The 26013-nt window shown below is 40.8% G+C and overlaps 1 protein-coding gene across 1 annotated transcript in view; it reads left to right on the top strand.

Annotated features, from left to right (window-relative positions):
• Positions 1–11252, top strand: part of ORC5 (origin recognition complex subunit 5) — a 66401-nt gene extending 55149 nt beyond the window's left edge. The window contains exons 14-15 of the mRNA XM_026701655.2: positions 4757–4869; positions 10732–11252. Coding sequence (XP_026557440.1) covers positions 4757–4869; positions 10732–10777 — 159 coding nt within the window. The 3' untranslated portion in view covers positions 10778–11252. The remainder of the gene's footprint in view (positions 1–4756; positions 4870–10731) is intronic.
• Positions 11253–26013: the final 14761 nt, after the last annotated feature.

Below are 26013 nucleotides of genomic sequence, written 5' to 3'. Positions count from 1 at the left end.
AGCAGAGAGTTCAAACTCCCCTTTAATGCTCCAATTTACTCCCCACCAAAGAACTCACACACACACACAGCAGCCTCTGGCTGCAAGCAGTCCAGCAAAGCAAAGGAACAGGGAAATGAATCCACAAAGCAAGGAACAAGGCACTGAGTCCATGAAGCAGGGAAGAAGGCAAGCAGTCCTGCAAACACCAGACGTCTCCCAACAGCACGGTGTCTCCTTAAATCTCTGTCCCCAGGTGTGCCTTGTGAAGAGGGGCAGGGCGCTCTCCTCCCGAGTTGTTGGGTCAGCCTGCGCTGTTCCCAACTCCTTTCCTCTGTCCAGGAGGGGTCGGTCCTTGCTCATCACATGAGTTCTGTTGCTCCTCATGTCCACTGCTTGCCTTCTCTTGGTCATTCTGACCCCCCCCCCCCGTTCCTGCTTGCCCATCCCAGGGTGCCTCAGGATTGGGGGACCTGTGGGACCCTGGGCTGCTTCAGCCTGCTCCTTCCACATTCCTCCGAAGCCAACGGAGCCATCCCCTTGATCTCCATTGGCTCCAACTCATCCTCCTCTGCAGATTCAGGCTCTGATGGGGGCATGACAAAAGTCGCTTTACCCACCAAAGGGAGTATCAAGATAGACTCTTGGTCTTTGGCCTCTGTGATATATCTCTAAGCGAGACCTGCATGACCGTTTTTCATGTTTATGGCCGTTGTGGTCATGTGATCAAAATTCAGATGCTTGGCATCTGATTCTTATGACAATCGCAGTGTCCCAGGGTCATGTGATCGCCTTTTGCGACGTCCTGTCAAGCAACATCAATGGGGAAGTCGGATTCACTTAACAACTGTGGTAAGAAAGGCCGTAAAATGGAGCTGAATTCACTTAACAAATGTCTCACAGAATAACAGTTGTGATAATAAGTCGAGAACTGTCTGTACTGTGGAAAAGCTAACTGCAGACAAGGGAGGAAATACATATTTGAGACTGAATAGATACATCTTGGTCTTCTTGTATGTGTGTGTGTGTGTGTGTGTATATATATATGGCATTCATATATATATATTCATTCTTAAGTTTTTGCGGGTACTTACATGTAAGTTATTCAGCTTTGTTCGGGTATTTTCCCACGTCATTATAGTTGTGCTTTTAAAGTTGTAGCAACGTTTCGGCAGAATCTCATCTGCCATCATCAGGCTTCTGTATTGTGTTCGTCTGTGAGTCAGACTTTTACAGTTGTTTCAGTTTTAAATTTGGGGCTAAATTTTGGTACTTTAACTGCTAGACCAAAATGACTCTGTGCAGTCCTCTCAGAAGTGATTGTGAGAACAAAAAATAAAAAAAAAATCATAGTTTATAAAGAAGTAGCTTTCTCTCTCATTTCACTCCCCTACAAACCCAGCAAGGTTTTCTGATTGCTGTAGCTTGCATAGATGAGATTTTAATTTTGCATAATTTGTGCAAGCCCATTAAACTTAATATCGTGAGGCTAGTTATGTGAATTTTGTCTAAAACGACTTTTCAAAATGACATCTGGAGTTCAAAGTGCTTTTTGTTACAATCAAGGGCTTTTAACATCTGCATGAATCTAAGTTATTTGCAGGAGTGGATTTCGGACTGCTTTTGCCAAAAGAATTTAATTTTAATTAAATTGTTAATTTTAAACTTCTACTCTAAAAACAAAATCAAACAAATAAACAAAACCATTCACTGATGGCCATATGGCTGAGTCTGCTGACAGTTGAGAATATTAAGCTGATATATTCTGGATAAAAAGTAATTTACAAAATAAAGGGTTGGAAACAAATGAACGAAAATAATGCAATGGCAGTGGTTGTGTTTGATTTTCAGTTATATATGTCTAAAAATTTGGTAGAAAGATAAGTTAAAGTTGTAAGCAAAATCTTGCTGTACATGATTACAAAGAAGGAAAATATTATACAGTTTAGCTTTCTTGAAAATTGAGAACCTATTCAGCAATTATCTGCACGGTGTGATCCAGAATACACACACACACACACACACAGTATATAGTATACAGTATATATATCTGTATACAGTATACCAGGGGTGTCCAACCTTTCACCTTCCCTGGGCCACATTAGAAGATGAAAATTTGGTTTGGGCCGCACATAAAATAAAATAACAGTAACGATACCCGATCATCCCAAAAAACCATAGAAAACATAGTTAACATATTAAATTTATTTGGAAATAAAGTTAGTGAGATGTTTTTATTATTCTTCCCCCGCCGCTGCTGCTGCTGCTGCTGCAGTGGTGGGGGAAGGCTTCTGCCCCCGCCGCCGCCACCGCTTCTGCCCCGGCCGCCGCCGCTGCTTCTGCCCCCGCTGCCGCTTCTTCCTCCGCCACCGCTGCTGCTTCTGCCCCCGCCGCTTCTGCCCCACCACCGCTGCTGCTTCTGCCCCCGCCGCCGCCACCGCTTCTGCCCCCGCCGCGCCGCTTCTGCCCCCGCCACCGCTGCTGCTTCTGCCCCAAGAAAAGTCATAAAACGCGGCAAAACTCACTTTAACAAATTTCTCATAAATTCTGGGCTCAATTGTGGTCGTACGTTGAAGACTATCTGTAGCTGAAATGCCAGTCAAGTAAGTTTAGCAGAATCAAATGAGTTTATTTTTACAAACTAGATTTTACAGGTGTTACCTAAACATCTGGAATGAAGAATCTGGTTTGCAGTTTTGTTGAAGGGAGGGGGTTGTTTCACTGGAACAGAAATCCAAAGGAGAAATAAGACCATTCAGTTAGCATTCATAGATCAAGCTTTTATTGTTAAAACAGTTAGGAAATTCAAATCTGTTGTCTAAGGATTCAGCTTACTCAGATAATAAGCAACCTTGTATTCTCGTCCATTTAGCACCAAACCTTTAGATCTACCGTGGCTTGTTATACTTAAAGCATTAATCAGAAATTTATTATCCAGCCTGACACCATGTTAAATTTACAGCCAGAAAGATAGAGGGAGCAATTTTACTGTACTGACCTTCTGTTCCATTTTACCACATTTTAGAAAGACCGTAAGAAATTGATGGCATTATGTTGTTGTTAAGGCAGAGCTGGTGCATTTGTAACACAAGGGCAAGGACGTTTTTGGTTTGTTTGTTTTTTTAAAAATTCTGCATCCTCCATGTTATTGAGACGGGTCCATCTCCAAGTCATCCAAACTGGCATATTTGCTTGAGCTTTGGATGAGCCTCATGTTATTCCTGCGGTGGAATATGACCTATTTCCATTGGTGGTTTGCAAGCTGAAGAGGCCAGCTGCAAGCGTACCCTGGAAAATATGATTAGCCAATAATGGTACACTCGGGTCTAAAAAAGCAGTTGCAATAACAGATTGGCCCATTATGCCTCCACCATTGGCTGAATGAGAATTTATCTAAATGAAGAGCAATTTCCCCACTTCACTTAGAGAAGTTCACAAAAATTAGGAGGCAGAGAATAAAATATCTACAATGTAAGCCATTTCAGAATGACATCCATTTCCGTTTTCTGTTTCTAAAGCACTAGCCCAACCTTATTTAGTTCTAGAAATAGCTGTATATTCTATAAATAACTGTAACACTGTAACTGTATATATATATGTCTATCTATCTATCTATCTATCTATCTATCTATCTATCTATCTATCTATCTATCTATCTATCCATCCATCCATCCATCCATCCATCCATCCATCCATCTATCTTATCACTAGGCATGCTTGAAATTGTTCTAAATTACAAAGATGATATGTATCACTCTTACAGCAGGTGCTTAGTTGATGAACAGTGTAAGTTGTGCAATCATTGTATGCTTTATTTATTGTGGGTGTATTTGTTAGTTTGTGTTTTTAATCACTTACATTTGTAGTGCTAAAGATATGCGGTTTGATAAATCAGCAGATGGAATACAAGTAGTCCTCGACTTACAGCGGTTTGCTTAGTGAACGTTCAAATTTATAATGGCCCTGAAAAAAAAAAAAGTAACTTATGAACTTTTTTCACAGTTACGACCTTTGCAATATCCCTATGGTCATGTGATCAAAATTCGGACGCTTGGCAACTGGTTCATATTTATGACCTTTGCTGTATCCTGGGGTCACGCGATCCCCATTTGTGACCTTTTGACAAGCAAAGCCAATGGGGAAACCAGATTCACTTAACAACCAAGTTGCCAGCCTATCCATTGTGGTGATTCTCTTCATACTTGTGGCAAGAAAAGTCGTAAAATGGGGCAAAATGTTAAGGTATAGATATTTAAGAGCTGACCAGCAGCAATGTAAAGCTGATGCATTGTAAGGCTGATGCAACTGAAGATGAATCAACATTGGTATTTCCCTTTCAAGATGAAGAATGAGTCCACAGAAGTCTTTACCCCTTTAAGAAGTCTTTATATAATGCTGACATCATAGAGGGCTGTTCTCTCTCTCCTTGTGTCCAGTATCCATTGCAGAGTTCTCCGTGTAGAGTTAAGAAGATTGATTGCTTGTAAGGAATTTGCCTACCATGTATATTTCTGTATATGTCTTGTATATAAACCACTGTTAAATGTCTTAAGTCTCTGTGTGCTGTGTTTTGCTCCTGGGTTGTCTCATAATAGTAGTCACTCTGCAAATGCTCTGACACAAAACCCACTTAACCAGTGTCTCACTTAACAACAGAAATTTGGCCTCCTTTGTGGTCGTAAGTCAAGGACAACTTCTAGAAAGCAATCACGCTATCTTTGCACTAATACCAGCATGGATGAAAGCCAAACCAAGTCACGTTTCTCTTCCCTCTCAGATTACTTCTCTTGTAACATTGCAACTGTTAACCTTGATTGGCCATGACGATCAGTTTAATGGACCAAGATACAAATGCGCAGTCTCCCTGGATTTCATCAGAGCCATTTCCAGGTAAGCTTCGTCCCTGTCTTCTAAAGTTACGTGGACTTTTTTAATAAGTGAAAGGAAAATAATTAAAAGTCACTTAAAGCTGTGATGCTTGGCATTTTCTTCTGGCTTCTGGCCATTGACCGAAAAACCCATCCTAGATTGGCTAAAGAAGGAAGCGTGGCTGTAAAATGATTGTGAAATATAGCCACCCTTTGTGGTTCGCCAGCAGCCTATGAAGACGGCAGTGGAATTGGACAGTGGGGAAGAACGGGGACCAGACAGGGAGTCTGGAGAGGACTCGGACGAGGGTCCTGTGTCCGATGCAGAGATGGGGCCAGGAACACCTGGAGTGGGGTGCTGCCTTTGCAGTCTGGCAGCAGTGAGGCAGAGGACCCAGGGAAGCCTGTTCCCAGTGCACATGTGCGCAGAGCTGCTGGAAGGCAAGAGCAGGGGTGACTCGGGAGTAAGGCTGGGAGGTGATTGCCCTTCCCATAAGGGATAAAAGTCAGGCCAAGACGGCAAAACCATTGCAGGAAGCAAAGTAGTTCGATCAGTTCCAAGTTACCCTGGAAGCTCTTTGTACTTTGGTTGGTTTTTCTTGTACTTCAGTTGGTTTCTTTTCTAGTCAATTTGATACTTCTGTTTTTGGCAGCACTTCACAGAACTGAAAGGCGTGTGCTTATCTCAGGGAACAGTTTGAGCTTAATTCCGGCTAGGAATGAAAACAATGCCCAGCGTTGCAATAAAATAGATTTTGCTTTTAAAACAAGTTTGTGAATAATTATGGTTTAAGAAGCCTGGGTCAAAACACCGCCAACCTGTAACTGAGTAGAAAAACAAGACCCTGATTAGGATCCCGCAATCCGCATGAGATCGTATTCTTGGATTTTGAAATGTAATCTCTTTTTTTTTCCAGCAGCGGATTAGAGCAGAGCAAGCAGATTGAAGCTTGATTCATATAGGAGGGAGGTATTCGGATCAGGTGGAAAGTAGATCAAGGAGTAACAATTCAGGCTTGAATTTGGGGGGGGGGGGGTATATTTCCCCGGGTTACAGGTAGTCCTCAATTTAGAACCACAGTTGAGCCCAACATTTCTGTTGCTCAGCGAGATAAGTTTAGTGAGTTTTGCCCCATTTTACAACCTGTCTTGCCACAGTTGTTAAGTGAATCCCTGCCATTGTTGAGTTAGTCACAGGTTGTTAAGTGAATCTGGCTTCCCCATTGATTTCTGCTTGTCAGGAGGCCGCAAAAGGGGTTCACGTGACCCCGGGACACTGCAACCATCATATATATATATATATGAGTCAGTTGCCAAGCCTCTGAAGTTTGATCATGTGACCCTGGGGACACCACAATGATAGTAGGAGTGAAAACTGGTCATATATCTCTTTTTTCAGTGCTGTTGTAACTTTGAATGATCAGCAACTGAACTGTTGTAAGTCAAGGACTGCATGTAGTCAGGCTTTCATACTTTTTTTTAATTTTTTTTTAAAAATTATTTCCAAAGTCAAAATACAGAATTGAGAGGAAGAAAGAAAGAAGAAAAAACAAGCAAACAAACATCAACTTTTTCATATTTTTGATTTGGCCCTGAACCTATTTTATTTTGGCAGTGGCCTGGAGTGCATCTGTACAGCTAAGACTTGAATTGTCCACTGCATTTGTTCCTGAAAATGTTGGATTTAGCCAGGATGATAGAGGCAGTAGTTACATCCTGCCAAAACAATTGCTGTGTTTGAACACGATACAATGTGACGCTGCCTTTGAAAAAAAATGTTTAGAAATTTCAACAGGTCCAAAATGTTACAGCTAGACTTCAAATGAAATTAAGTTACTCCTTTAGTAGAACTTTTTCAGTGGTCCATTGAAAAACATCAAGATGGATGGATGGATGATTGGATAGTAGATGATAGATAGATGGATAGATGGATAGAGAGAGAGATAGACAGACGGCTATAGATAGGTAGGTAGATAATGGATGGATTGTGGTGGTAAGTCGAGAGGACTACCTGTATATTGTTAGAGGCAGTTTGGTGGCACTCAAGCCTACTTAGTTTTAAGATCTTAGGGCTGGGTCTCTCAGAGATTTGGTAGGAAAGTCAGAGCCTGTTTAGTTGCTTCTCTCAGAGATTGAAACTCTCTGCCAAGGGAGGCCAAGCCTGCTGCTTTTTCACTGTTTTTCTCCTGGCTGGCAAAAACTTCCTTATTCCAGTAAATATTTAGCCTTTCAGCAGGTGTCCTGCTATTCCGTTTTAATGCTTTCTTTCTAGTCAAAGTGTTATTTATGCTTTTTACTTGCGAATTTGATTTGTTGTTCTTTTTTTCTTCCCTACTGTGTTGTTTTTAAAACATGCCTCTTCGTAGCTGCTTTGAGCAAAACAGTGAATCAAATCTTTCAATCTTGCTGATGTTTAGTTGATCGGGCTTTCTCTGATCAGGCATCGCCACATTCGCAGTCAGGAGAACATGATTTATTTCATCTCTCTTTTCCCGAGTCGACAGTTTTGAAGTTCAGTATAAGCGTTTTCAGAATCCCAAGTTAAGAAGTTGTTTTATTTTCAGCTAGTGTGTGAAATCTTTCCTTAAGAACTATCTTTATATGAAGCACAATGCAGTTGTGCACACTTCAAAAATGATTCAGAAATAGTGCTATGGTTACTTTAAAAAACACAAAACAATTCATTTTAGCCATGCCCCCCCCTTTTTTTAATCTTCCTTGTGAACTAAAATGAAAAGCATTCACTTCAAGAATTGACCCTTTAAAACAACTCACAACCGCAATCAATCCCTTTTATTCAGTGGGATATTTATTAAGTGAGTTTTGGACCCTGTACTTTTCTTGCCACAGTTGTTAAGCGTGAATCACAGGCAACTGATAAGTTAGTAGCCCGGTTGTTAAGTGAATCTGGATTTCCCCATTGACTTTGCTTCTCAGAAGGTCACAAAAGGAGACATGACCTTGGGACACAGCGACAGTCGTAAGTATGAACCGGTTGCCAAGCATCTGAATTTAGATCACGGGGATGCTGCAAAGGCCATAAGAGTGAAAAATGGTCGTACGTCACATTTTTCAGTACCGTTGTAACTTTGAATGGTCACTAAATGAACTGTTGTAAGTCGAGGACTTAGTTGAAGCTCATATGAAAGCTTGAAAAAAAGAGGCTGCTTTAATAAATAGAGTTTGGTAGCCTGACGATATTTTACCATTCTTACCACATCCTGAAAAGTTGATCTTTTTTTTTTCATCGACAGTGAGATGTTTTAGATTACAAAAAAATGCATTGTGACAATCTAATGCTTGTCAAGGAAACAATGTTACATCTCTTCAATCTAGTCCTTACATCTTGCCCATGTTATGGCATTCAGGTTTTATGAATCATGACCTAACCGAATAAACTGTCACTTCAGGTTGAAACATATTAGAAGCTTTCCCATTTTGCATAATTTCACAGACATGAATTATTTTTTAAACATGGAACGGGTTGCCTTGAAAAGCAGAGACAATTTTATCATTATTTTATCGTTAACATTGCAATTTTTTTTTTTTTGCAACAATATACTTCTTTTTTTAAAAAACCCTTTCATTCTTGGGTTTCTTCATTTTTGAATATTGAGAAAGGAAACCTCGGCATGGAGAATGTTAATACTGAAAGATCAAAATTAATTTTAGAAGAAATGGGGGGCGGGATTTTTTTACTCTTCTAAAGGCATCCTTTTTTTTCTGACAAAACACACAAAAAAAACATTTGAAGTATTCTTGGATGGTTCAAATTTTGTGAAAAGGCAGGGGTTAAACCGCTGCTAAGAATGGAAGAATGCAGATTGCAAATTGATGCCAATGAAAGGAGTTATGCCGTACATAATGCTAGAACAGGTGGTTTGGAAGAAGACCAGAATGTTCAATAGCAAACACGATTGCTGTTTTGCATCTCCAAACAGTGAGCTGTGTTTACTAGCTTTTTTTGTTTTTAAATCTTTCCTTTTTATCTGGAGCTAAAATTATTATTTGGCTTAAATTGAGGGTAAATTTTTGAATCTGAAAACTTATGCAACTAGAAAACTAGGTTTCATTCTCAATATGCTTCTGAATAAGTTATACATCAGCAGGAATGCTTTTCCTTCATCCTTCCTTCCCTCCCTCTCTCCCTCCCTCCCTCTCTTCCTCCCCCTCTTCCTGTCCTTCCTTCCTTCCCTCCATCTCCTTCTCTCCCTCCCTTCCACTCATAATTGTACATACATATTAGCATATCTGTCACTCAGTAAGCTAAAATAATAAACTTGGCACATCGTTTCTCTGATTTGCATTCCTATCATCTTTTCAAACAGAAGACGAATTACAAAGTCAAACTATGCCCTATCTGAAAAATTTCCGAATTACTTTCTACAAAAAGGGACTATACAGTTTTGAAAAGAAAAAAAAGAAAAAAACTTTCAAATTCATAGTGAAAAAGAAAACTACAAGCAGTCAAAACCCTTATAAACATGACTGTTTAAAGTAGATGAAGGCATCCTATGTCTGAAATACTATTTTATAAGGACAGACACAAATCAACCTGTTTAATTTTTGTCAGCATTTAAGTTCCATCCAATTTCTTTGTCAACCTGCAACTGAAAACAAATGAACATTTAAACAGAAAATGTACATATATTTTATACAATTTATAAATTCATCTGCTAAGCTTCTGAATTTTGATCACATGATCATGGCTACGGTCATAACTGTGAACAACAGTCCTAAGTAACTTTTTTTCAATGCCATTGTAACTTTGAACAGTCATTAAATGAACTGTTGTAAGCCAACGACTACCTGCACAGTATTCCCTATTCTGGTGATATAATATTTCCAGACATGTTCCTTGCGACTACAAGGCAAGGGGAGAAAGAGAAAGAGAAAATCAATCTGGATTTCAAAGTTGGGGCATGGATCTCATTCCCCAAGAAGGAAACGCATTTTATTTCCCTGTCAAAATTTTTACAAAAGACATTCCTACCAACAGCAGCCCCTTGAATTCAAGAAGTATTAACATATCTAGAAATAATGCACAGACAGATTTAATGCACCAAGACAAATTCCTTGTGTGTCCAATCACACTTGGCCAATGAAGAATTCTATTCTATCCTATCCTAATCTAATTTAATTCTATTCTTTCACAAGTTCATTGAGGTGTCTACCAGAAGTCAATGTGTGAATGTTCCAATCTTTAATATTTAGAACTCAATCAAAATTAGTTTGATTACACTTTTAGTCGTTCAGTTCAGATTATTCACAGGAGCACTATGTTATTTGTTAAAATCAAGATCACCTGAAGTACTAATAGCGTTTTATAAAGCCTTAGTAAGAGCATACTTCGAATACTGCATATGGTTCTGGTCACCATATTTTTAAAAAAGATGTTGAGACTCTGGAAAGAGTGCAGAGAAGAGCAGCAAAGATGATTAGAAGGCTGAAGGCATATGAAGAAGGCTTGCAGGAATTAGGTATGTCTAGTCTAGTGGAAAAAAGGACATAATAGCAATATTCCAATAGTTAAGAGCCTGCCACAAAGAAGATCCACCTATTTTCCAAAGCTCCAGAAGGCAAGGCAAGAGACAATGGATGGAAACTAACCAAGGAGAGAAGTAACCTAGAACTAAGTAACCCGACAGGGAGAACAATTAACCGGTGGAATGGTTTGCCTTCAGAAGTTGTGGCTGCTCTATCACTGAAGGCTTTTAAGAAGAGACAGGACAGCTACTTGTCTGAAATAATATAGGGTCTCCTGCTTGAGCAGAGGGTTGGACTAGAGGACCTCTGCGGTCCCTTCCATTATTCTGTTATTTGCCATTTTTGCGAGCGGGTGAAAAGATTTGATGACACTGACCTATTATGTTGATGTTTACAGGACCGTGAACTTCGACATCACCAAGTATTTATATGACTTTTTGTGAAGACCGCATGGGCGCTGTGATGGCGGCTGAGGTGAACCCCATTGTTGCACCCCATCATTCAGCCATCCCGGAAGGAAAGTCGTCGGGCTCACTTGGATTTGTCCAGAGCAGGTGCTGACCCAGCGTGGGATAAGATGAAATCACTCTGGTTGGTCTGGATGGATCTGGGCAGGGAAGGCTTTACCCGATACCCTGGCGTATTGGGAACAAACATGTTAATTACAAACAGCAGGGACTACGCACAATCTGTTCCCCTCCTAATTATTTTATTTCAGCAGCGAGATTGCCTGAGACCCATTTGACAAAGATGTTGTTTTGTGCTGTCCCCTGCGCTTTGAAACGTGGCGGCTGGCTTTAACGCCCAGCCTTTTCACTTCCTCTCCCTGGGAGGTGTTGCATTTGTCTCCCACAGCAGTCCCAACCTAAAGGCGCCATTCAGTGGAGTACCGCATACAATAAATACACAGTCAATCTGGTGGATGCTTTCCTTTCCTTTCTAGATCTTAACTTAGTGACCATAATTGATTCTTTCTTTGAAAAACAAAAATTGCTCTCTAGCTTTTCACGAAACGCCTAGCACTTTTAAGCCTAGTTTATGACAAGTGAGCGGAAACCCTGCCTCCTACTAGCACTGAGGATGTTACCTAGTTTGGGTAATGAAAGGTAACAGCCGAGCTTGGAGAACACCGAGGAGCCTTAAGGATATTTACATTCTGAGGCAAGTTCTTACTTTTGTAAGGTAAGTATTTTTTTTAATCTAAAAGAACATGGACACATTAGGGACTGTGCTCTGGGATATGTAGCACTGCAGGAGGAGGTGTGAAGGAGGCACCCAGCCCTTCAGCCACCCGCCAGATCCTTCCTGAAATTTCCCCCTGATACACTTCTCTTGGACTTCCCAGGGTATCCAAGCACCCTGTACTTTGTACAAAGTACAAAGTGTACGGCTGTTCTCCTAGGTTAGGGGTTTCCAAATTTGGCACCTTTAAGACATGTGAACTTTAAACTCCCAGAATTCCCCAGCCAACATGGCTAGCTGATGAATTCTGGAAGGTTGGAAGTCCCTAAGTCTTAAAAGTTGCCAAGTTTGGAGACCCTGACCTAGATCAAACAGTAGGAAGTTAGTCCTAAGACTTAGATTTAGAATGACTTTGTTGTCACTTTGAATATACACTAATCGGCATCCATTAAAGTGAAATTTCATTGCGTACAGCTCTCCAAGGATCACCACCTCCAATGTACACCACATAAACACGACTAAATAAATAAATATAAATAAAAACAAAATTATGCATATACTCACATATATTATATGACACAGAGAAACAAAACAATCTAGTTCGGATGTCTACATGTACATGGCAAGAAAAACTAATCTTGTGAATTTACCAGACAGATGGCCTAGGGAACAAAACTGATACAGAATCTGGAAGTCCTACTAGAAATACTTTGAAACTTTGTACTAATTCTTGAATGGAGGAGTCCTTCTCTGAAATCTGGATGGGGCAGGACAGGAAAAATTTCATTTCTCCAGAAATCAGCTTTTCAATGAATGACTACAGTAGTTTCTTTTTAACCAGGGCTACCAGGCGTTTTGGAGCCCAGGGTGCTACCTTACGAGTCAAACCTTGGAATAATCAATAAGAGGTGTCAAAAGTTTGGACTTTTATTTTTAAAGCAACAGAGACAATATTTTTCACTTCAGGCAGACAGCATGGCAGAGATCCGCATTCCAAAACTAGCCTATGGGAATCTAAATAGTCTGAGCAAAGAGAGGAATTAGAAAGGAAGGAAGATTGGAGCAGATACAAAATCGCACACAGCTTTGAGGATAGAAAAACAAATGTTCTTCTGCCAAGTTTACTTTATTTTTATTCTGCCACCTCCTGCTCTTGAACGGAGAGATGTTCTCCTCACCCGGAAGGATAGAACAGAAAGTCTTAAGGAGCGCCAAACAATGTAATTATTTGCAAAACTAAATACATTCCTTGCCATCTTCAGCTTACTGATTTCTGTTCTTCTAACTTCCTTGTTTCTCTTTAGCCTCATGGAAGAGAACCACGAGTTGATTTGGGAATACTTAAGGTTTCCCACGTAGCCAAACAATACAGGTAGTCCTTGACTTGAGACCACAACTAAGGCCCAAATTTCTGTTGCTAAGTGAGATAGTTGTTAAGTGAATTTTGCCCCATTTTACGACCTGCCTTGCCACAGTTAAGGGAATCGCTGCAGTTGTTAAGTTACCAAGGAGTTTGTTAAGTGAATTGGGCTTCTCCATTGACTTTGTCAGAAGGTCACAAAAGGAGATCATGTACCTCCGTCATAAATGTGAGGCAGTTGCCAAGCATCTGAATCTCAATTCCATGACCATCAGGAAGCTGCAACCGTTGTAAGCATGAAATGCAGTCATCAATCCCTTTTTTTTAGTCCCTTTAACTTCAAATGGTCACTAGTTTGTTTAGTGACCATTTGAAGTTACAAAGGGACTTCCTGCACCCCAAATTAAGAGTCCCCCATAATCCCTCATCCCTTTTAGGATTTGAAGGCCAAACGTGCTTTGGAACAGATGGGCATTCATGTCGCACCTTCACAGCAACCCCTTAAAACAGCTGCTGCTTTCTCTGACCATGTGTGGCTCGTGTGTTGAATTGTGTATTGAGCCATGGAAATATCCAATCTGGAGGGAGCTGTGAATGCCGGGGCAGTTTTCACAGGCTTGCCAAATACTGTATCAGCACTAAAACATACTGTATTTATACTATTACCTGTGAAAATTTCTTGCTCGGAAAATCCCTGAGATTGCTCTCGTAGCTTTAGCATGATACCTGCACATGCATAGGCTAAACTGCAGGTTCACTTAAATGTTTGAAACTGGGAATGGTAGCTTTTCTCATTAGTGATTTATTTCAGGGCAGTTGGGTTAGTCCAAAGGCAAATTAATAAAATGCTTAGTTGCATTTTTCTCTTGGAAAATGGGGCCTTTGTGTCTTTTTTTTAAAAAAAAACACCTTCAATTATTTGGGAAAGAACTAGTGATTCTATTAAAGCTACTTCTAAAAACACCTTTCTTTCCAAAGCGCTCTCCTAGAATGTGATTCTGGTGAGTCTCTTTCCTGTCAATCAGCCTTTTATCCTGTTGTTTTTATGTTACTGGAATACCAGTGTTTGTTGTGTTGCTGTATAGGTGTAAATGATTGGGAGAAAAGTAATAAATGTATTAATGAAAACATGAAGTTTTCCTAATTGTCTTGGAATTATAAGAAGCTATTTTAGCATGCCACAAGTGAAGTGTTGTAATACTTCTCTGCGGAAGAATTTATGTATTTATTTGTCACTCATCTCATAGAAAAATGACTCTGGGTGGCAGATGGATGGATGGATGGATGGATAAGGATAGACTGACAGATAGATTGGAGAAGGATGGATAGGTAGGTGGACAGACAGACAGATAGACAGATATTTTGCGTATGGCATGTTGTTAGCCAGGGTTCACCGAGGTGGCTGGCTGCCTCTGTGAAAGGAATTTTTTGGGCAGTGTTATCTTTACTAACAGGATGCCTGAATGCTGGTAGGCAGTTGGGGAAGGCTCCTTTCTTGTCCCTCCATGGTTTATTTGCTTATAGGAATTGAGCCACCAAGCTGTCACCTCAGCGTTGCCCAGGCCCAGCGTCTTACTACGTGAGCCACCGTGGCCCTGGATGGATGGATGGATGGATGGATGGATGGATGGATGGATAGATAAATAGATAGATAGATAGATAGATAGATAGATAGATAGATAGATAGATAGATAGATAGATAGATAGATAGATAGATAGATAGATAGATAGATAGATAGATAGGGATGGAGAGAGATATGTGGATGGATGGATGGATGGATAGACAGACAGGTTGACAGGATTCACAGATGTACTTTAAGATTTGCAAAAGTGGTAGAAGTCTTGCATGGAAGACCAGATAAGAAGCACACCCCGGAAAGAACTGCCTCTGACTTTATTGTAAGGTTACATTAACAGAATCTTGCAAGGCTGAAAGTACATCATTCCTCCCACCCTTTGCCTTTACAGTCCAAGAAACTAGGGAGGGTGTCTTCTGTGAGAAATCTGGCATGCCCGTGTTTCTTCTGCAGGCTCATCTGCCACTTGTCTGCCACTTGTCTAGTCTGCAGCTCTTCCTCCTGTCTCCCAAGGCCATTCCCCCATGCCACATATAACACACCCAAAGTGGGATAAACTAAGCATGGGAATTCATGCTTGAGAACTCTGGATTTATTTGTTTATTGATTCATTTGCTTTCTTGGCTAAGAAATGGTAAGTTTGTTTATTTCTTTAAGCTTATTAGGCTGAAATAAACAGTGCATCATTTGAAAAACAAAAATAAGCTGTAAATTGTAATCCAAATTCTGTTTCAGATGGAATTCCCACCCATCCATTCATCCACCTAAATATTAAGCACAGAATAGATACAACACATAAAGGAAGTGTCGTCACATATGGAGGAGCTTTGGCTTGACTTCGGTATGTCTAGTTTAATGAAAAGAAGGACTGGGGTGACATGATAGCAGTACTCCAATATCAGGGGTTGCCACAAAGAAGAGGGGATCAAGCTATTCTCCAAAGCCCCTGAGGGCAAGACAAGAAGCAATGGATGGAAACTAATCAAGGAGAGAAGCAACCTAGAACTAAGGAAGAATTTTCTGACAGAACAATTAATCAGTGGAACAACTTTCCTTCAGAAATTGTGGGTGCTCCAACCCTGGAATTTTTTTTAAAAAAGAGATTAGAAAACAATTTGTTTGAAATGGTATAGGGTCTCCTGCTTGAGCAGGGGTTGGACTGGAAGACCTCCAAGGTCCCTTCCAAGTCTGTTATTCTGAGCTTGGTGGGCCTCCATTCTAATATCTAGTGGAGAATATCAGTGAGCCAGTATGAGGCTATATCGAGAATAAAATACTGCTCAAGTGTATTTCTGGAGTTTAATGTCGAAACACAGTAAAGGCGATTTAAACCATTAAGCTACAAGCATTTTTATCATGTGAGAAATTTCTGACATGATACCTGAATGCCAAAGAACTCTTCATTTTAGAATAAAGAAACTATAAATTATTTGGTGATTGAATATTTGCCACACTACAGAGTTTAATTCCTAACAAAACATGATTAATCAGCCTGATGTTCTCAAGTGAGTTGTAATTTACAGCTAAACAGTTGTTTCAGGCTTGAATTCAGCTAAACTAAGAATTTTATAACTGACTGGAATCCTAATTCATTATTTGTCAGTATCGTAGACACTGGCCCACAAATTCCCAAAAAGGAAAGACCTAGGAAGGGACATCAGTTAGCTGAGCAGAAAACATTAAATCAACTATATTTTAGATTTGATTTTTAAAATTACACTGCTTCTTATTGTAACAGTTAAGGTGGCTTACAACAAACATTAATAAATAGAAAACAATGCAATAAAAATGGAAAGCGATATTAAAATCAATCATTTTGTGTATTTAATGATGGATGAATGGATAGATAGATATAGATAGGGAGAGAGATAAATTATAGATGCTGTAGATAGAAAGAGAGAGAGAGAGATGGATAGATAGGGATAGTTGGATATATATATACATACACACACACACATATACACATACTCATTATTTATTATATCATAGATATGATAGAGATAGATAATGATATAGATAATAATAATGAAATACTTCAGACCGAGACAGATGATAGATTAATCTTACAGTGATAAATGCCTAAATTATCCATTTACCTAAAGAGGCATAAACATGTTTGTTTTTCTTTTCTTGTAAGTGCTTTTGGACTATTTTAAATTGGGGACTACATCTTGAAATGAAAATAAAATTGTATGGTTTGTCATTTGATTCATGCAGAAAACATCAATACAGATCCCCATTACCTCAGGCCCAAAAGTGTTTCATAGCAACGTCAAATACAAGAAGTTTTATATGTATGTAGTTAATGTATCTATGTATGTTTATGGAATGGAGGTTCACATAGTATTGATTTGAAAATAATAAAGATAATAGGAAAGCAGCCAGTATTTCCCTCCCTGCAAAAAAGCCAGTGTTACATAAACTCCGTATTTCCACTGCTTAAGCTTGTTTTCTTCCTACTAACTCACATTAGTGTTTGCATTCTTTGAAGGAACTTAGGCAGTAGGTGCAATGGGGCTAAAGAGACTCTTGCCATGGAGACTTATTCCTAAAATGAAGGCATCCAGTATATAAAATGACATGGAATCGCTCATTCTCCAGACTTAATTAAATCCGTGACAACTTGGCAATAAAGCTATAGCGCCAATAAGAGTCTCTTCAGATTTTAAACTGTCATTTTTTTAAATTACATACCCACAGTAACATATCAAACCATAGACTTCTGGAAGGTGACAGACTCAAATGGTTACCATTAAAAATAGTGGTGCTTAACTCACTGAAGATGATGCCTATTTAACTTGAAGCAATCATCTTGAAGGTGCTTTCCCTAAGTTATTCAACATTTAACCTGTAAGTCCTCAACGTATGACCACAATTGAGCCCAAAATCCCTGTTGCTAACCAAGACAGTTGTTCAGTGAGTTTCGCCCCATTTCATGACTTTTCTTGCCTTCTTTGTTATGTGAATCACTGCAGTTGACACTGCCAGGGGCGTGTCCAGCTCAGCATCACTCATCGCAGGCACCTGTGGTGGCCCAAGAGCTCTGCCAGTGAAAACGGGCTCCCAAGCCCTGTTTTCGGGTGCGATGGTCTCCTGCAACCCTATGCCAGTGAAAATGAAGCTTGGGAGTGTATCCTGTGGCCTTGCCGAGCTCTGTTTTTGGCCCTGACAGCCTCTTGCAACCCTCTGCCAGTGAAAATGGAGCTCAGGGAGGACATACACAGCCCTCCCAAGCTCCGTTTCAGCTTGCAGAGGCACCGTGGGTTGGTCCTTCACTGTTTTCAGGGCAAAATAACGTGAGAGACAGTTTTGTGATTTTGTGTCGAATGGCATTGTTCCTTATATTCTTCTATAATGATGACTAGTGATGTAACTGTGGTTCTATTCTGCTTCGGTAGGCTTTCTAACATTCTTCAAAACACGTATAAGTCATTTTGTTCCTTTCCTTATAAGTCAGATCTTTTATTATTTCTGGTTGAAAACTGGCTGAATGGGGAGTTTGCCATTGTATTCCTCCCAAGAGACACAGTAGGCCCATCCTGATACACCACAGCAGCACACAAAACGGGAGTAGCACAACTCATGAGAATGCATTGATAGATCTTGGGAGGTTTACCCTATAAACAACTGTCTGGCAAGGTTTGATAAGTCAGGATTGCCGCATCCATTGTCTTCCCATCTCCACGGAGGAGCTGTCTCTCTGAATCATGCCCAGGAAGAGAAATAATCCCATTATCCATCATCAGAAAATAAATATGCCATAGCAGGCATTCATATGGCTTGCGGTGATACGCCGGAGCTATGGCCACGGACGTGCCATGCGGTTCATAATCCTGGACTAAATGGCTGCTAAGTTAATAGAGTGCCAGATAAAAGGAATGTTACACTAGATACAGCCAGGGTCTTCCAGAGTGGCAGAGAGCAAGTCGTTTTTTCAGATAAATTGGCAATTTAATTTTTATTCCAAAGATTAAAAGACAAAGCACAAAAGAAAAGAAAACAAGAGACAAAACAGAACTAACAACAGAAATGAAAACATTTTAAAAATGTGATTTAAAAAAAAGACATATATACAGGTAATCCTTGGCTTACAATGACCGTTATTCACTCTTACAACCTTTGCTGACTCCCCGTAGCCGGGTGATTTACATTTGGACGCTTGGCAATAATTGACTCACATTTATGACAGTTGCAATCTCCCAGGGTCACGTGATCCCCTTTTGCGGCCTTCTGACAAGCAAAGTCAATGAGGAAAGCCAGATTCACTTAGCAACCATCTTTCTAACTTAAAGGAGGAGCCTCTGTGGCGCAGTGGTTAGAGTGCAGTACTGCAAGCTACTTCTGCTGCAGCCAGCTGCCTACAGTTTGGCAGTTCAAATCCCACCAGGATCAAGGTTGCCGTAATTACCTCCCAGCCTTACTCCTGAGTCTCCCCCTTTGTTTCAGCTGCTCTCGTCTTCTAGCAGCTCTGCGCATACGCACACTGGGAACAGGCTCCCGTTCTTCCTCTGCCTCGCTCCTTCCAGACTCCGGAGGCTCCAAAGGCAGCACCCCACTCCCAGATGGTCCTGGGCCCATCCCTGCATTGGCCGCAGGACCCTCGTCCGAGTCCTCTCCAGGCTCCCTGATGGTTCCCCCTTTTTCCCCCACTGTCCGATTCCACTGATGTCTGCACAGGCTGCTGGCGAACCACAACAGACTCACATTTATGACGGTTGCAGTATCCCGGAATCTTGTGATCTCCTTTTGCAACCTTCTGACAAAGTCCACGAGGAAGCCAGACTCACTTAACAACCATGTTACTAATTGAACAACTGCAATCATTCACTTAACCAATGTTAAGTGTCAAAAAAAGGTCATAAAATAGGACAAAACTCACTTAACAAATTTCTCACTTAACAACATAAGTTTGGGTCTTACTTGTTGTAATTCGGAGGATTGCCTGTATTTGCAACAAAAACTTTGGAAATGAGATGCAATTGTTGGGAAAGTTTCCAATTAAAAACCCAAGGAAAGTTGTCATTGTTAACAAGCAAACGAAGGTTTTTGATCCTGGAATGATCGGAGATAATAATCCGGGTGATTTATGGTAAATAGGAAACTAGATTTTCTACAGGTAAATTACAACAACAGACTATTAACAGTATGCTTTGATTTTTTTAACTTTGCCCTTCTCTAACCTGTTAACTATTTTTTTCTTTCATACATCTAGTGCTGTGATGGCGAACCTATGGCACATGTGCCACAGGTGGCACGCACAGCCATTTGTGTGGGCTCGTGAGCCCCAGGCAAACTTACCTGCACTGCACATGTGCACACTTCCCAACTGATTTTTGGCCCATTTGAGGCCATTTTCGATCTCCCAGAGGTTCTAGGGAAGCCTCTGCAGCCTCGGGAGGCCGAAAAACGGGCCTTCTGGAAATACCGGAAGTGCCGAAACGGGTCCGTTTTCAGCCTCCGTGGTTTCCCTCGAACCTCTGGGAGAGCGAAAACGGCCTCAAACGGGCCGAAAATCAGCTGGGATGATGGCACATACGCAGTGCAAGTAAAGGGGCGGATGTGTTGCATGCACAGACACAGGGGGGGCGCATTGCATTGTGGGTGGCAGCAGGCACGCGCTTTCGGCACACCACAACAAAAAGGTTTGCCATCGCTGATCTAGTGCATGACAGGACGATTGGGTTGCAAATAGATGTAGAAGTTTATAAATGGACATTTTGAAAAGCTTGGGGGAAACGTTGAGCAGGGAGGCCCTTAAAATGCGGCCTGTCAAGCCAACTTTCTTACATAGCGGATTGGCACAAAGGAACCCATGAAAAATGGTCAGATCATATCCAAGTTAATATTCTTGGTTAAAAATCTCACACGGTTCCATTTTATTTTAAAAGCCGGGCAATTTGATTAATGCCACCTGGTTCTTTGTAACCAAAGTGTAATACCAGCGAGAGGGATTTTGACTTTTCCTTCACAGCCCTCATCTGTAGTTCAGCAGGCAATTTATGGATATTACCTATCCGCGGAGGCTTGGGGGAAAATACATCTTTTTGAATGGAGCTGATTTAGGTACGGTAGGCAAGGAATTTAATGCTGAGGTAAGTGTGTAATTTCGATTGATGGATTTTCCAATCCTGGGCTTTTGGAGTTTGCGTTTTATTCGCGCGGCAAAGGAATGAACATACGTTCGAATTATAGCGTATTAATCTTACAACAACACCTTGTGCTACTGGTTTTGCAATACTGGGTTGATGAAAAACATAACAGCAACCGAGTTGGAAAAGGGATTTCTAGTCCTACCCTCTACTCGAGGAGATCCTGGACCATTCCAGACAAGTGGCTGCCCAAGGTTTCAGTAGCTTTATTATTATATACATCCATAATATGCTAATTGTGACTATGATGCCATTTTATAAAAAGTAGCTACTCTGTTCTTCTGGCAAGACAGGATGTATGGGCCTAAGAATCACATGCCTGATGATATCCCGCTGATGTTGTGTATTGGGTAATTTGCATCCAACATAACCTATGGGCCTAAGCATCTCATGCATTATGATATCATACAGATGTTGTGTAATTTGCATCCAATATGTTCTGACCCAAATCTTGTTCCAAGGAAACAAACACGAAACAGAAAAACCTTTTAATGATTCTTTATGGATTCCGTTCCTTCACGGTTAAAAGGCTGTTTCAAACTAATTGTCTCTGGTAAGAGCGAGGTTGTGCAAGGCTGCCAAGAACACTAGATAAAGTTACTAAGAAATATTTCAAACACAAGGAGTCTCCAAACACCAACCAAGATATTCCAAACGTCCACCAGGCTTGAGTGCAAAAACTTCTTTGCTTCCTGCAAAGAACTCCGGTTTCTCAGCTGGCTTTTATCTCTTAAGAGAGGGGCTTGCAGTCTTACTCCCAAGTCGCCCATGATGCTGCAGCTACTCTTTCCTTTGAGCAGCCCTGCGTGCACGCGCACTTGGCACAGGCTCCTCGAGGACCTCTTCATCAGTGCTGCCAGCCTCCACAATCTCCAAAGGCAGCACTCCACTCCCTGATGGTCCTGGCCCCATCCCTGCATCACACGCAGGCCCCTCATCTGAGTCCTCGCTCTCCGAGACCTCAGCCGTCCCCACCTGCTGCCGGCGAACCACAACACAATATAACCTGACACATAGCTTTAAATAATTGGCATATGCATGATATAATGGCATGTGCATGAAGATGCAGAACAGAACAGAATAACCCCCTTCTCGTCTAACCCTCTGCTCAGGCCTTCCAGACAAATGGCTGTCCAATCACTTCTTTCAAACCTCCAGTGTGGGGAACATCCACAGATTCTGGTGGCAAGAAGTTCCACTGGTAAATTGTTCTCACTGTCAGGAAAGTTCTCCTTAGTTCTAAGTTGCTTCTCCCCTCGATTAGTTTCCCCACAGAAGGAGATTTTCTCCACTAATCAAAGTAGTTTAACTATACCCTCAAATGTATCAGTTTTTTCAAGCGGAAGCCCTGGAACAGGGATCAATCTGGACTGGGCATGGGAACGATGGAGGCAATAGCGAGCAATAGCCATTCAGTCTCTCTTCTTCCCTTTTTTACCCCTTCATTCGATCTACTGGGTCCCAGTTAACTATTCAAAGAGCCTCCGTGGCACAGTGGGTAGAGTGCAGTGTTCCAGCCAGCTGCCTACAATTTGGCAGTTCAAATCCCACCAGGCTCAAGGTTGACTCCGCCTTCCATCCTTCCGAGGTGGGTCAAATGAGGACCCAGATTGTTGGGGGCAATAGGCTGATTACTCTGTAAAACTGCTTAGAGAGGGAGGTAAAGCACTATAAAGCAGCATATAAGTCTAAGTGCTATTGCTCTTGCAAGGGGGTGGTGCTATTAGAAGGGGGCTAAGTGCTACTGCTATTAGAGGGGATGGTTAGTAGATCCGTAGAAGCATAGTTTAATCTACAGTTAGTCCTCCACTTATTACAATTGAGCCCCAAATTTATATTGCTAGGTGAGAAATTTGTTAAGAGCTATTTGACCCATTTTACCACTTTTCCTGCCACATTAGTTAAGTGAATTACTGCAGTTAAATTAGTCACCGGGTTGTTAAGTGAATCTGGCTTCCCCATTGACTTTTGCTTGTCAGAAGGTAGCAAAAGGGGATCACGTGATCCTCGGGGACACTTCGACCGTCATAAATATGAACCCGTGGCCAAGCATCTGAATGTAAATCACGTGACGGTGGGGATGTTGCAACAGTCGTAAGTCTGGAAAATGGTCATAAGCCACTTTTTTTCCAGTGCCGTTATAACTTCAAATGGCCACTAAGTGAACCGTTGTAAGTCGAGGACTACCTTGTACATCGTGATCAACTAGGCACTATCTTAAAATGAGCTCTTCTTCCATTAGCGCATACTCAAATCTCAGGCTTGCTTGTTAATTGACTTCAATTAACACTTGATAATAATACTTGTATTGTAATAATACTTGTATTCTTAGAAATACTAAATTAAACCACAAAATTGTGTGTGTGTGTGTGTGTGTGTGTATACTAGTTCTATACCTGTGCTTCACTACAAAACTATGTGATCGGGCTCAGTTTTTGGGGAGGAAAATAACGGGGGGGAAATTCTGCCTCTGCCTACCAGCATCCATCCATATTCATCTGGCTAGTGTCCTGTCAGTGTGTGAGAGAGTTGAGGGCTGTTTGGAAACTGAAAGAGTATTTGCTGTGCGAGCAAGAAGGAGACAGCAAGGAACCTGGACGTGGCTGAGCTCAACTGTTCTCTACTAAAGCTGCTTTCTGCTGTGAAAGTGAAACTCCTCTCTTCTGCTTGTGTTTTGCATTTGGAAAAGATTTTTTTTCAGGTGGGGAGCGGGAGTAGAACTCCTTATCATCAGAGCATGTTAATAATAAAAATAATATTTGAAATACTACTGCTCTGGTGGTCATTTGGAAAAATCCTTTCTTAGTGAGCACCTAGAAGCCAAGAGGAACATACCTGCCAAATTTCAAGTTTGTAGGCTTTATGGTTGTGGAGATTTTGTGATGATGAATGAGGGGTATTTCGCTTTTGTATGTGTATATGTATATGTATATATCTTTGAGTGGTTGTGTATTCTCACAGATTTCATGGATGACATATTTATTGGAAATGCCAGTGTTAATCTGAAACTGAACACAAGATGTAAACTTTGTTTATTTTAGGATTACTAATTACCTCATTGATACCAACCAGACATCTCTGACCTTGTAATGAGTTTTCCTGTCGAGGAGTGAATTGCGGGACAGGAATGGCATCTGATTGATTTATAACAATGTCAGTTGAAATTGGTTAAATGTTGGTTGAAAGAATAATTGAAAACCCAGTCCAATAAGCCCTGAAAATCAGGTATTCTTTCCCACCAATTTCACTCTCAAAAACAATCTATTTATGGCATAAGAATTTTTTGTGTTTATTTTCCTATCTATGAATCATAAACTTTACAAAGTAAGCAGCAAGGTTCTGTTTAACTCATGAATCAATAGGTCTTTTGCATCCTTGAACTGCAGTGTCAACAATGAATGATTGCTGAAAGTGTCTCAAATATTACAGATAAATTCTGGTTTATATTTCACATCTATACCAACACTCAGCATACAGCATGTCTATTTATCAAGAATAATTACTGGATTTAATACATGTAATCTTCAACCTGCACTTTCCTGAGACATACAAGGATGGATGTAATCAGTTTAAATTTTTTGATGTACAAGATTAAACGTAATTCTTACGGAATGGCAATTCCAAAGCAGCGGTAGAATTTTAAAATAAAATTAAGCGTCTTTCAGATTGAATTTTGAACATCCGATCAGCTATTTTGATTGGCATACATTCCACCCATTTAACTTTTCAAGATTGTTTTGTGATGCGGAAGTATGAAATTCTTAGCAATGAATTAACAAAATAGAACTGATTTTAATCATTTCAAAGCAGAGATTTATGTCTTCCCTAATACTATTGTATTAAATAGTCTCAAATTCTTCTTCATGAGAACTATGCAAAATAGTACTGTTTGCAATTCAAATGAACCTCTAAGAACTTAAGATGGGAAATACGCAGCCTGCCTAAAACACATGAAGCTTTCGTATGAAAATTGTATCAGCAAGGACCTCCCAATTTCAAATTAAAAATAAAAAAGGGGCTATTAAACAGGAAGCAAGTTCTCTTCGGTGCAGATGCCTAGACATTTATTCATTTCCAAAAAGAAAGCGATACTCTGATTCTATGACTTTCAGTTCACAACTCATAAATTAACAAGTTCTTTCTCACTTTCTGAATTTATATCAGCTTGTAACCCTTCCTTCAGTGTGAGACTGGAGAACGTGTAATTTACAAACATTGAATCAATATGGCTGTTCAACTGAATAAACACAACGTGTTGGGTGACTCCAATGAAGAGCCGTTAGTTTGTCTAGAAATGTTTTATTGGTATTTTCAGAACTGATTTATGATTTGGTTCCTGCTTAGAAACTTTACAAAATCAATAGCCAGGGTGAAAAAAGAAAAAAAAGTTACTCAATACAAGTAGTCCTTGATGTATGAACACAAACTTTCCATTGTTATGCCAGCCAATTGTTAAGTGGGTTTTGCCCCATTGTGCAACCTTCCTTGCCTGTACAGCTGTTAAAAGAGAATCACTGCAGTTGTGAAGTCAGTAACACGGCTGTTGTACGAATCTGGCTTCCCCATTGATTTTGCTTGTCAGAAGGTGTTGTGGCCTACCAGTGGCCAGTGGAGCTGGCGGCAGACTCAGACAGTGAGGAGGTTGGGGAGGAAGATGGGCCAGTCCTGGATTCTGGAGAAGGCTCTGGCGAGGGCTCTGCATCAGAGGCAGAGATGGGGCCAAGGCCATCTGACAGTTATCCAGCTGCCTTCAGAGATCAGTGGGGCAGAAGAACAGCTGGAGCCTGTTCCCATTGTGGGCATGCACAGAGCTGCTGGGAGAAGGGAACAATTAAGGAACAAGGGTCGACTTGGGAATAAAGGCACAGGTGGACAGGGAATGGCCCTTCCCATAGGGAATAAAGAAGAGCGAAAGGAAAGTGCTGTTTGCAGGAGACAATTAGTTCATTTAATTAGGGTGAAGATTTGTTCAGGACTCGTTGCTCAGTATTTTCTGCTACAGCATTGTGCTTGGAAGCTATCGGCCTGGCAACTCTCCAAGCCTGATAAGGTCTGTGGTTATAATTCACCCTTGAACGTCTGTTTGCCGGGACTTTGCTGGATGTAAATGAGAGGAATTCACATTATCCTAATAAAAAGGGGTTTTGTTGGGAGGAGGAGTCTGCTTCATGATTTTGGGAAGCCCAGGTCAGAACAGTAAGTCACAAAGGGATCACACGACCCTGGAACATTGCAACCATCATAAATAGAAGCAAAGTTTGAATTTTGATCACATGACCTTGGGGATGCTGCAATGGTCATAAGTGGGGGAAATGGTCGTCAGTCAGGTTTTTTTAGTGAACTTAGAAGGGTCACTAAAAGAATGATTGTGAGTCAAGGAGAACCTGTATTAGGTTAAGTAAGGATTAATG

The sequence above is a fragment of the Pseudonaja textilis genome, chromosome 5, assembly GCF_049901715.1.
Source record: "Pseudonaja textilis isolate UNSWEBS1 chromosome 5, rPseTex1.2, whole genome shotgun sequence".
NCBI lineage: Eukaryota > Metazoa > Chordata > Lepidosauria > Squamata > Elapidae > Pseudonaja > Pseudonaja textilis.
Note: the sequence above shows the minus strand (reverse complement) of the source record. Positions and strands in the feature narration are given on the sequence as shown.